The 13,022-nt window shown below is 36.7% G+C and overlaps 1 protein-coding gene across 1 annotated transcript; it reads right to left on the bottom strand.

Moving 5' to 3' along the window:
* Nucleotides 1-5,415: 5,415 nt before the first annotated feature.
* LOC127125528 (pentatricopeptide repeat-containing protein At5g50280, chloroplastic) lies at nucleotides 5,416-8,293 on the bottom strand. The gene is made up of 2 exons (XM_051054326.1): nucleotides 7,367-8,293; nucleotides 5,416-6,936 (listed from the first exon to the last, which is right to left on the bottom strand). The coding sequence occupies exons 1-2, from the start codon at nucleotides 8,188-8,190 to the stop codon at nucleotides 5,649-5,651; spliced, it is 2,112 nt and encodes a 703-aa protein (XP_050910283.1). The 5' UTR covers nucleotides 8,191-8,293; the 3' UTR covers nucleotides 5,416-5,648.
* Nucleotides 8,294-13,022: the final 4,729 nt, after the last annotated feature.

The raw sequence follows: 13,022 nt of genomic DNA, 5'->3' as shown, positions 1-13,022 counted from the left end.
ATAGTATAGGATTTGAAGTGGAAATTTAAAATTTGGAATAAAATAATTGACATTTTCCTCCTCAATTAAACTTCACAAAATGTACATCAGAAGATTGTTAATATTGTGTCTATATAAGAAAAACAAGCAATAAGAAGTTGTTAATATTGTGTCTACATGTTCACGATTTGCTGATCATTGGAGCAAATGAAGAGGAGCTAAAAGCCTTCAAGGTAGTCATAATGCAATGTCATATTTATTGGGAATGGAATTTATGTAAATAAGCATAAATATCTTTCTACAAAAGAAGTATGTTGAATATAAATCACTGGCTCCTTCATGTACTTATGCAATACAAGGTTAATAAAGTGTAGTCTTGACGAGAAGATTCATGGAATAGCCAAGAATATGTCATCTAATGATTTCAAAAAGGGGCACTCGAAATGTTAAAGGCACAATTGTGGAATTTGATACCAAACCAGACGGATAGTAAAGGAGATGCAATTGCATATGGTTATTCAAATTTGGAGGGAGAGGTGATAAGATGACAAGAATGATCCAAAAGATAAAAAAAAGAAAAAAAGTAATGTAGACTATCTATTTATGATTGATGGAACACCAATCTCACAGAGTTCAAAAAAGAAATCAATAGTTACTCTATCATATTGTGAGATAAAATATGTTGTAGCCTCATTTGAAGCTTGTCAATCACAATGGATTGATATGTTACTTGAAGAATTGAAGATTCATGAAGCTGGAAGAATAAATTTGCTAGTTAATAAACTTCACAATTTCTTTTGGTAGCTCATTCTGAGTCAAATACCAAACAATATGTATCATCCATCCCCTTGCATTATCCAATGTCATAACTTCTTCAACCTCTGTACTCGGTGCTTCTAAGGTCTCTTGAATTACCGTCTTGCTTAAATCGGAACCTTTGGTGCTCGCTAACCGGGCTAAGAGGTCGACTATGACATTCTCCTATGGGAATATGGTTTACCTCAAATTCCACAAACGTCTGAGATATCTTGAGAGCTTTTTGCAAGTATCTGACTAACGATGGATCCTTCTTCTGAAACTCTCCTCTGACCTGGCTGGTGATTAACTGAGAGACAGTTTGAACAAGCAAATGTATTACTCCAACCTCTTTTGCCAACCTCATTCCTGCAATCAAAGCTTCATACTCTGCCTATTTATTGTTAGCCTAAAAATTAAAACACAAAGAATATTCTAAGATCAGGTCACCTGGGCCCTCCAATACTATCTCAACTCCACTTCCTTTAAGATTAAAGGATCCATCCACAAATGGAGTCCATCTGGATGATGACTCTTCTGAGGCCGAAGCACTCAATTCAACCAGGAAATCAACAAGCATTTGAGATTTGATGTTACTCTGAGGCACAAACTCTATATCATACTCTGACGATCTATTGCCCATACCACCATTCTTCCTGCCAAGTCCGGTTTCTTCAAGACCTGCTTGATAGAATAATTGGTTCTGACAATGATAGGGTGTCCCTGGAAGTAGTATCTTAACTTCCGAGTTGTAATCACTACTGCCAATGCAAGACATTCAATCTTATGATAACACAATTCCGCTCCTCTTAGCACCTTACTAACAAAATATATTGGCTTCTCTCCTTCCTCCGTCTTTTGGACTAACACGAAACTCATAGCCTTGTCTGAAATGGCCAGATACAGGATGATACATGGTTCTCCTTCGGTCGTATCAGGATGAGAGGTGCAGCCATGAAACGTTTTACTTATTTAAAAGCATTTTCACATTCTCCCGTCCACTGGAACTTCGCTGACTTCTTCACCGCAGCGAAGAAATGAATAGACTTATCTCTTGCACAAGACAAGAAGCGAGATAAAACGACCAAACGTAATGTCAATTGTACCTCTTTTACTATTAATGGACTTCTCATATCATTGATTGCTTGATATTTATCTAGGTTTGCTTTTATTCCCCTGTTGGTCAACATAAACCCAAGGAATCTCCCAGCTTGTACCCAGAAAGTGCACTTGTCCGAGTTAAGCCTCATGTTGTAACTTATGATTGACGCAAATGTTTCTTCTAAATCTTTGACGTGTTTCCAGTTTTATGGGGTTTTTATCACCATATCATCCACATATACCTCCAGGTTCCGCCCTATCTATCAAGCAAATACCATATCCATCAGTCTTTGCTAGGTAGCCCCTGCATTTTTTAGTCTAAAATGCATCACCTTATAATAATTATTATTCATGTTCGTCATGAACCATCTTAGGAGCATCCAACGGATTCATCCGTATCTGATCGTAACCCGAGTAAGCATCCATGATACTGAGAAGACAGAGACCAGAAGCCCCGTCGATGAGCCGATCAATGTGAGGAAGAAGATAACGATCTTTGGAACATGCCTTATTCAAGCCAGTGAAATCCATGCACATTTTCCACTTTCCCACTTTCTCTTTTACCATGACTATATTAGCCAACCAGGCCGGGTACTTAATTTCCTGGATGAAACCGACCCTCACAAGCTTTCCGACTTCATCTTCTATCGCTCTTCTCCTCTCCTCTCCATCCTTTACTCTCTCTGAGACACTGGCTTGATGGTTGCATCCAACGCCAGATGGTGGCAAATTATGTTTGGATCGAATCCAAACATGTTAGTCGGTTTCCATGCGAACATATGTATGCTCTCCTTCAATATTCTTATGATCTCGACTTCCTCCTCTAGAGACAAATTAGAACCAATTTGAGTCGTCTGGGATGTTTGGGAACCAATCTGTACCTTCTTCACATCCTCGATGGGTGTCAGACTATCTTCCGCTGAGTCTTCTCTTGTATCAACATCAATTAGATTCACCTATAAATGATCACCTTTTATTGGTTAATCAACTTGAGCTTTCTTTTTGAGCTTCAGAATATCTTTATAACATTGCTAATCTTTGATCACCTTTTACTACCCCTACACGGTCATCTTCGAGAGGATATTCAGTGTGAGGTATAAAGTGGATAATGTCGCCTCTAAAATATTGAATGGCAGTCTGTCAATAATAATGTTGTAGGGATACGCGGCATTGACAATCAAGTACTTAACCTTGACACTTTTCGTGTTGTCTTCACTTCCAAAAGTTGTTATCACAGGCATATACCCTAGAACCTGCACTTGTTCTCCGGAGAAGTCGACTAAAGTACCTTTAAAAGGTAACAACTCGATCATATCAAAATTCATACTCTTGAATGCATCCCAATATGAAACATCTGCTGAACTTCCCGGAGCTACTAAGACTCGCTTCACGCTCCAGTCATGAATTTGTACTTTAATTACCATTGGGTCGTTCTTGTGAGCCAATACTCCTTCGACATCTTTTCTAGAAAAACTGGTTACAATCGAGTTTTCATCTTCTTCTAAAAGTGGGTTTTGTCTGATATGCATCACTTCCCAGGCATATCTCTTCCTGGATGAACCGGTTTCTCCTCCTCCTGTGAATCCTCCAACAATGGTGTTCAATGTATGACGGGTCACTCGGGCTTCGCGAACCTCATGTGTATTCTTCCCCTTCTTTTGCGGAGGATTTTCCGAGCTGATATCCCCCCTGGGAGGACTTCTCTTTCCTGGTTGTCCTCTGACATCTTTCACATAAGACAACAAACGAACTCTCTAAATTAAGATCTCGATTTCTCTTTTGAGCTGATGACAACCTTCCGTGTGATGAGCACGAAGTCTATGGTAGCACATCATGCATTCTCGTCTTTTACCATCACGACTTGGACCCCTTTTGGACTCCTCGGGATGGGGAGTAATTTGAGATGATAGACTTATCTCAAAATGTCTTCACGCCTGGCATTCAGTGACGTATACTCGACATCTTTTGTCAAACGGTCGTCGGGATGGTCTTATCATTGTCCGATCTCTAGGTTCGGGCTTAGGGTACTCCTTCCTATACCTGACTTCATATTCTTTAGCTCGCATTTTTTCCTTGGCGTCTCGAGACCTCTTTTCCATGTTGCTCTCCTGCCTTTTGATATAGCATTATGCTCTGGTAATAACCTCATCCATGCTGGATGACGATTTTTGTGCTAGGGATTTGTTGAACTGACCGACTTTGAGACCATGTTGAAATTCCCCCACGAACATCTCCTGGTTCGGATGAGACACCTTAAAAGTTTCTTCGTTGAACCTCGCCAGATACTCTCTGAGAGACTCCAAGTACCCTTGTCTGACGTTGAATAAACTGGTAGTCAATATTTTTCTATGTTTGCTTGTTGAAAAGTGTTGTACCATCTTTTAATTTAGGTCCTGGTAGCTAACGACCGAGAATCCGGGTAAGCTCATATACCATCGCAAAGCCTCTTCCTTAAAAGTACCTGCCATGAGTTTACATTTAAGAGGGACAGAAGCCCCTATTATTTCCATCTGATTATTGATCATACTAATGTGCTCCTGTGGGTCGGTTTTTATCATCAAAAGATACCAATAATGGTGGTTTGAAGTTCTCTGGAACTTGATCATCCTAGATCGCCTCAGACAATGGTTGGGAATCCAGAAGCTTCTCCTCTGCATCCCCGTCCTGTTGACTATGTGTTTGCAAAATGTGGACGCTATCTTGCAATGTTTCATTTTATTGATGGAAAGCATCCACCACTACGAATAATTGGGTTAAAGCTGGTGGTGGAGGTGGATCACTTCGGCTAGGAGATGATTCGGACATCGCACAGCTGGGCTATTAGCGATTTTGATGATGATTTTTTGTGTGGCCTGGAAAAATTTACCAAGACCACACGGTGGGCGCCAAACTTTCTTGCTAAAAACACTAAAAGGTTGACTTCTCCCATGCTAGTCAAGGAGAGCCTCAAATGGTTGGTTAAGTGTCTGTAAATGTTTTTTCGGGTAGTTATTGTTTGTCTTTCCCCATTTCTTGATGTCCCTTATATAGGCTCATTTGTCACCCTCAACAATCATGAAGAACCCTTTTCTCTTCCTTTCTGCATTCAAAGCCTAGAAAATCGCCACCGCTTTATCATTTAATTTCACTTCTTAATGGCTTGTAACATCTGCTTCATTATGGTGTCGTTATGACCTTTCATTTTTGGAGAGCGTTTTCAGATGGTGGCCCTTCGTCCGACTATTATCTCGGCTTATTCGGATTCCATACTCGACGACACGAGACTCTCCACTTCGGCCCATCAGGACTCTCAACCCGACAATACTATGATTTCGTTAGGCCGGATTATATCTCAAGTATCCCTTAGGCGAATTCGTGTTCTAGCCCAGGCTACTACTCGACTTCCACCCAATCATTCTTACTTCATCATAGACTTCTTTCGATTTTACACATCGACTGGTCAAAATAATTTATAGAATGTACATCTTCAAAACTATAGTAATAGAGAGGAAAAATGGAGAGGATCTGGACACTGTTAATAGCTACTACTTGTGTTACAAATAATCCAACTATTCTTCTTTTATTCCTTCAATCTCAATTTCTTCGATCACTATTAACCAAGACTTTAAACTTCATTAACCATACACTTAATATACTTTTGGAATACAAATTGACTAATATAATTATCATATGATGACACATTGTTCAAAGTTAAAATGAAGAAACTTAATTGGATCAAAATTGAACTTACAAGGCATTGCACCATTAACTTCTACTATACATCAACATTAGAACTAAGGTTTTTTTACATGTCTCGTCTTGTACTTCCAAAACTCATCTTTTTTCCTCTTATTTTTCATAATGCCCATCTTTTTGTTAATTGCACCATACAAGGCTACCTTATCACTCTTATTCTTGTCTGCGGCTTTGACATCGAGAATATCCCGTAGCTTCCGGTAAGAATTGATATCCATCACCTGCCCATTCTTGATCATCTGCTTGTGATAAAAAAATGCCCGCTTATAGTCTCGAACACGGACAAAGGCGTATAACATGGTTGAATATGTTATCGAATCTGGTCTTAATTTAAGAGCTTCCATTTCTTTCAACAACTGCGGCAGCTTCGAGTCTAACCCTCCTCGTGCATATGCATTCATCAGCATATTATAGGTCATCACTGTTGGTTGCAATCCGATCTTCCCGAATTCAAAGATCACATCTCTTGCTTCCATGAAGAGACCTTGTTTGGCAAAACCATCAACAAGAATGTTGAATGTAACCTGTGTTCCTTTAACTTTCTCCCTCATCATCAGCTTCCATATTTTCATCAATGTTTCGGTGTCACCAGCTTGTCTGAACGCATCTAGTAAAGTAGTGTAGGTTTCTATTGAAGGTCTGGTACCTTCTCTGATCATGTTTTCAAATGCAGCATAAGCTTTTTCGTACCAGCCACTAGCTGAATAAGCATGGATCACTGCTGTATAGGAATGTGAAGTGGGTTTTATACCGACTTTCTTCATCTTCAAGAATACATCATAAGCCATGTCGCTCATATTTTTCTGCCTCCCATATGCGCTGATTAGACAAGTATATGAATTGGCATTTGGCTTCAAGCCAAAATCCTGCATTTCTGAAAGCAGATTCTCTACAATCTTAGGTTGCACTCTTCGGCTGTATGCATGCATTAGAATGTTGAAGGTAACAGCGGTTGGTTTAATCCCTTTAGCTTTCATCTCGACAAAAAGCCCTTCGGCTTCTTTTACGCGGTTGGATTTACAATATCCATCCATCAGAGTGTTGTACACAATTGCATTGGAAGAAACCCCTTTCTTCTCCATTTCAGATTGAATGATGAGAGCTTCACTCAGCAGACCCTCCACACAAAATGACTTTATCAGTGCACCGAGGACTTCTACGCCCAATCGGACTCCTTTTTTGTTCATTTTCTCGAAAAACTGCCATGCATCTTTTGCACAATGGCCAAGTTTTCTCATAACAATAATCATAATAGAGCACGTAACATGATCAGGAAGAACATTATCTGTTTCCATCGACTCATAAACCTTCCAAGCATCTTCATATCTAATAAACACAACCACGAACGCATCAACATCAAACTCTTATGTTATGCAGTATTCTAAGGTATAAAAGACTACCATAGTGTTACAATGGAAAAACTAGATTGGTATGAACAGATACAATAACAATCATGGAATAACACATAGATACTATACCAAGTAACACATAGATACTATACAATAACTCAGGATCGTCTTTTAGGACACAGAATCAAAATTTGTCACAGTTAAACCGTGGTTAAATAGAGCCTCATACAAACATTTGTCACAATGAAGTGTGATCAAATACGGCCTCTATTTAATTTGCCACATTTATACTATGGTTAACCTACATAGTACCTCCAAAAAAGTTGAAACGACCTGCAATAAGACACCTACACAGATGTTATACCAGTAATATAGAAATGATGGAATGTGAATAAATGTGTAGCTACCTGCCATCAGAGAGAAGGCCTGAAATTGCAGCATTATAAACACGAACATTTCTGAATTCCTTGCCAGAGGGCAAGTTTCTGAACAAAACCATCAACTTATCACCCATCTTTGCTCTTCCCAACAAAGGGAACAACACAGTAAAAACCCTTGGTGTAACAAGCGATGGTTCCTGTGACCTCATCCACTGAAAGAAATACAAACAACACACCATAAGGTGTTCTTTCCCAAGTGTTTCCAAAACCTCTACACACTCTTTCTCATTGACCCTTTTTTCATACTCTCCCAAAGCTTCCTCTAGAGTCAAATTCTGTGGCAAATTCTTTGCAAGATGAAGAATTTCCCCAACAACGCCTTGAGGCAGTGATGATTCCTTCTTTTGAGACCCCGTTTCTTGATTGTCTTCAACCAACAAAGGGATTTCTTCTTCTTCTACTTCTTCTTCTTCGTCGTCAAATTCTTCTGAAGCAAGGTGCCACGTTGTACGACGATTTCTCTGAAGGGACAATTTCCCTTCTTTTCCAGGGTTTTGAGATGGAACCGTAGTGCGGGTTTTGAAGAATTTGTAGATTGGATCATCTGGGTGATGGGATTGTTCATTTTGTTCTTGTATGTTTTGCTCTTGTTCGTGTAGCTCAAAATATGGGAGAAAAATGGGGGTAGTTGAATAATTTGGAGTTGTAGTTAGAGAAAGTGGGGTTTTGTGTGAGTGAATGTGGAAAGAGGGTTTAGTGTGAGTGTTGGGTGAAATTGAAGGTTGAAGATAGAAGAAGCAATAAGAAGAAGAAGAAAAAGAGAGTTTATGGTTTATGAGACTGAGAAACATGGCTTGTGTGGGTTTGGATTTGGAAGGATAAAGAAATTTGGGTAAAATAAGGGATTGGTGGTATTATGGTCTTGTTTGAAATTCGAAGAAAACAAAATTGTTTGGATTTTGTTTTTGTTTTAGAAAAAAGTTATTTGAAAGTGTTCATGTGTCTTTTTTTTTAAATGCACATTGAAAGTCTACATGTGATTTTTTTTAGGATAAGTCTCTAATAACAATAATTAACAAATGATAACAAAAATCATACACACTAGTGTTTAGTTTTAGGATATGTGCATGTTTTGTGTGAGATATTCATTAAAATGCATAATTCTCAATTTACTTTAAAAGGTTCACATGATTTTTTTTGGTTTGGGTAGATGATTTTGATAGTCATGTCACTAAAGTGGGCGAAATACTTTTTTCAAAGATTTAGGAGGACTATGGAGAATATTGAATAGGTTGGTGGTAGACACATTTTCGTGTCTGCTCGTCGCAAACTGATGGACCAACTTCTTTATTAGGTCATGATAGCGGGTGATTGAGAGTCGTGGTAGACTCAAGTGTCACTTTAATGATGCGTCTCCAAAGGTTTCAGAGGGAAGTTTGTATTTTAGGGAATTGGAGATTTTGTCATTTATGTATTGATGGATTTGACATGTTCTTGGGGTCATTGTTGTTAACCGAGAATATGGAGATGAAACGGTCAAGAAATGGGAGGGGTTGAATAGAACGACTCCCTTATACCATTTTCAAAAACAAATTCTTTTCAAAAAATCTGAGTTTAAAGCGTGGAAGCAAAATATAACAGCTGGATTCAAGAAATATATGTTTCATCGTCTTTTTAATAAGAATGGTTCAATTAATATTACAAACAACGAATGTAAAAGAAGTTGTTTTAAAAAGAAATGTAAATTCAAAATTTTAGGGTTAACAAAATCTCAATTGACGAATAAAATGTTCAATGAATTAGATGCATCGAAAATCTAAACTTATATGATAAAACATTATATGACATTCTAAAGATGAACAAAATATAATACATATGGTATTATGCAGAAAATTAAAACATAGATAGAGAAAGAAAAATGTACACGAAGATATATAATGGTTCGACAATTCGTCATCGATATGCCTACTCTACTCTTCAATGGTTTTAACTATTGGAAACGATAACATCTTCCACTATTTCAAAGTTAATGATACAAATATTTTGGTACAACGAGTTATCATCAAACTAAATAGTAACAACTCAATGCTTTAGCCAACACATATAAAAAACGATATTCCTTTTGCTGATGAAGATTACTCAACTGCTAACACACAAACAAGATCTTCAATGATCTTGATCCAAACACACTTGCAAGACATAATAATCATGCTTCAAACTTCAATTCCGCAATAACTTTTACTCGAATCGGACGAAGACTTATCTGAGCGATTGTTTTAACCAAAAATGATTTGACAACTTGCAACTTTGATATGCGACAACCTTTACCTAGTTCCACCAAAGTCTTCTATGGAGTATTGAGAAACTCTTATCTTGCTCGATATACACCATCTAATACGTTGGACAAGAAGAGATCCTTTCTCCTGATACACAGAACAAATTTCACAGAAAAATATTAGATTCCCTAATGTACCTTTAATCTACCTCTCATACTCAAGCTTTAGAATTGAGCATCACAATAATGGTTTCTTAGTATAAGATTGAAGATGATGAATAATATCTAAAGCATCTCACACAACACAACTACAAACTCTCACAATATTAATATTCTAAGAAGTTTTTCACAAGTTTGAATTAAGGAATAATGTGTGTGAATGAAAAAGCTCTCATGGCTTCTCTCAAGATTCTTGACAAAAGGAGTATTTGGTTCTTGGTGAATATCTTGATTACTCTCAACTAACCATCAATAATGATTATTGAAAAATGATTATCTCACATCAAGTACTTTTTAGAAGAGACACTAATTGGTTAAATATGTGCATGAGGTTTGGCACAAAAAGATGAAAGGAAGAAAATAAGATTTGAGTTAAATCACGAGGTTATGATTTAAATAAAGAAAGAAGGATTTGAATTAAAGGAGTGAAGTGAAGAATTTATTATTTTATTTGAATCATGTTCCATGTCTGTGATTTGAGTCACACTAAATCATGATTCGAATCACAATTGATTTTAAAGAAAAAAATTTGGTTCACATGAGTCAAATCAAATACCATGTGATTCGAGTCAAGAAGTACAATGATTTGAATCACACACTTTCCTAATTCGAATCAAGGTGGCATAACCAAATTATAAACATCTAGGGAAGTGTTTGATTCAAATCATAACATGTATGATTTGAATTAATCTTCACAAAAACCTTGATTTAAGTATTCTAACTTGTGATTAAAGCTACACTCAAGATTTTGACTTACATCAAATTGTATAGGCTAAAAAGATACATTATCATAGGTCCAAAAATAATACATTGAGTATAGGGGTATCTAAAGGTACATGTCTAAAAAAATAGTCAAAATGATCAACTTACAAACAAATTACAAACGAATTACAATAATGCAATAAATCAAATTACACACACATATCAAATTTAGACAGAGCATCACAATAAATGATACTGACTGCAATGCAATTTCAGCTACACGTTCTTGTGCAGGGATGTCCAAGTGGGTGTGGAGTTAGAGTAAGTTCACACAAGGATTGTAAGAAGATTTGTATATGAGTGATTGTTGAGTGAATTGAATCTCCCTTTCTCACCTCATGGCTGAGGTATTTAAATGAATTGTTTAGGCCTGGGTCTTAAGACCTAAGAGATTGGTTATGATACTCTTCTCTCTCTCAGGAATATGGATGTGGAACTGTTACTTCCCTTATTATACTAGAGAATGAATTTTCTTCTTTGATTGTCTTTCTCGTACCATTAGTGGGTCAGGACATGTCACTCCCCATATTTTAGTAAGTGGGTGAGTGACATAACCAACAAGCTATTGATTCAATTAATGGGCATACATTATGAGTAATAGGCGACTACAAACTCTATTTTGGGTGATGCGTGTTATCATCTTGTCCTTGGTGAATCGTATGTTACTTTGTGTAATCCTTTGCAAATACACAAATCAATTACTATTATAAATAAATTTGACTTTTTTTGTTTCATTCGATGATTAATGTATTTAGCCCATATATAATCCATATACATCAACTATTTAATAAAGCAAAAAAGTGAAATTTGCATGTAATAATGACCATAAGGTCTATACCACTACATACTTCAACATATTTATATATAAATAAGGTTTAATGGAGATACAATGACAACGTAAAAAAGTTTTATACTATCACCCAAAGAGAATATATCTTGTATTAATGTTGATTAAGTATGAAGACTTTGATAGTAGAATCTTGTGCGTGATTGAAAATCATTCGATAACACTTGTGGAATTGAAATTTTTTGCAATACGATTAGTTTGTACATTTGGTGTAATTCAATAGTTCGATTTAATACATTACAAACTGGTTAAGTACATTTGTGAATCTCTCAATCGATAAGCATAATCTCTTTTACGCAAAAGTTGCTTCCGTCACGTAAAATAAACTCTATTTTTGAAACTTTGATAAAAATATTTATAAACATCTTAAGACATGAGTTTAAAGCCAGTAATGATCAAGTGAAGTATGAATCCCTTATTGCAAGAATGGCCTTGGCTAGAGAAATGGGTGTGTCTAATCTCAAATCCAAAAAGTGATTCTTAACTTGTTACTAGTTAAGTCGCTGCGACTACCAGATGAAGGAAACACAATTTATTAGGTATTTGTAGTAGGTTTAAGAGTTTGCAAAACACTTCAATTCATTCGAACTAACTTACAATCCTAGAGTGGAATACTCAAGAGCTATCCTCTTGTCAAAATTCGCCAACACCAAGTAGTCGGGTCACAACAAAACGATTTCACAAGAAACATTGTGCGTCCTTAACATAGAAAGTAAAGTCGTCAAATTCATAGACTCCTTAGATGCCAAAAGCGGGATGATGTCCTTATTTCAATACCTAACATATTATAAATTGTCCCCGAACAAAGAGGAAGTGAATAATATAAGAAGGATAATGCAACAAATTCCATCAATACTCAAACCTACATCACGTCCCCATAGAAAGGTCTTGTATTACGTATCCTCGCCTTGGCCGTTTTATCAATGGGGGCGTAAACATCCCAAGTCCTTTTCCTTTAGCACTAGAACAACTAAATTCTTTACTCGTGAGAGTGAATTACTTCACTAAATGAATTGAAGTTGAAGCAATATCAAAGATCACAATAAATAAAGGAAGACGCTTTTATTGGAAATTGGACAATCAATGTGTTCAAGTTACTTGGGGTCTGCATGGGTAACCAATTAATGTGAACCAACTCATTTCTATAATTAAGATACTATTATGCGTTTACTATATTAAAAATCAAACCTTTAACGTTTCTCCTTCTTCAAAGACTCATTTCTGCATTATTTGGTGTGGTTAGGTCATGAGTGATAGGTTTGAGTGTGTTATCCATCATGGGAGTGTGTTTGTGGAGTTTAACAAATTATGTTACAAGGGGTTAGAGGAGGTTTGACAAGTTGACCCTAATTTATGGAATTATTTTGAGGTTATGGGTGGTTTAAAGGATTTAAAGTATCAAAAAGTGGAAAGTTTTGGTATTCTGATTCAATGGATATTAATGAGCTAGTTTTGTTCAAAGATGATGCAGGAACAAATAGAGTGAAAATGATAGCACGAATTAATGAGAATGTGCATTTATATGTCATGCATCCAGTTTATGGGGAAAATTCAATATTGTCTCTAGAAAACAACGTATG

The sequence above is a fragment of the Lathyrus oleraceus genome, chromosome 3, assembly GCF_024323335.1.
Source record: "Lathyrus oleraceus cultivar Zhongwan6 chromosome 3, CAAS_Psat_ZW6_1.0, whole genome shotgun sequence".
In the NCBI taxonomy this organism is placed as follows: Eukaryota; Viridiplantae; Streptophyta; class Magnoliopsida; order Fabales; family Fabaceae; genus Lathyrus; species Lathyrus oleraceus.
The sequence above is the reverse complement of the archived record's forward strand: the minus strand, read 5'-3'. Positions and strand labels throughout refer to the sequence as shown.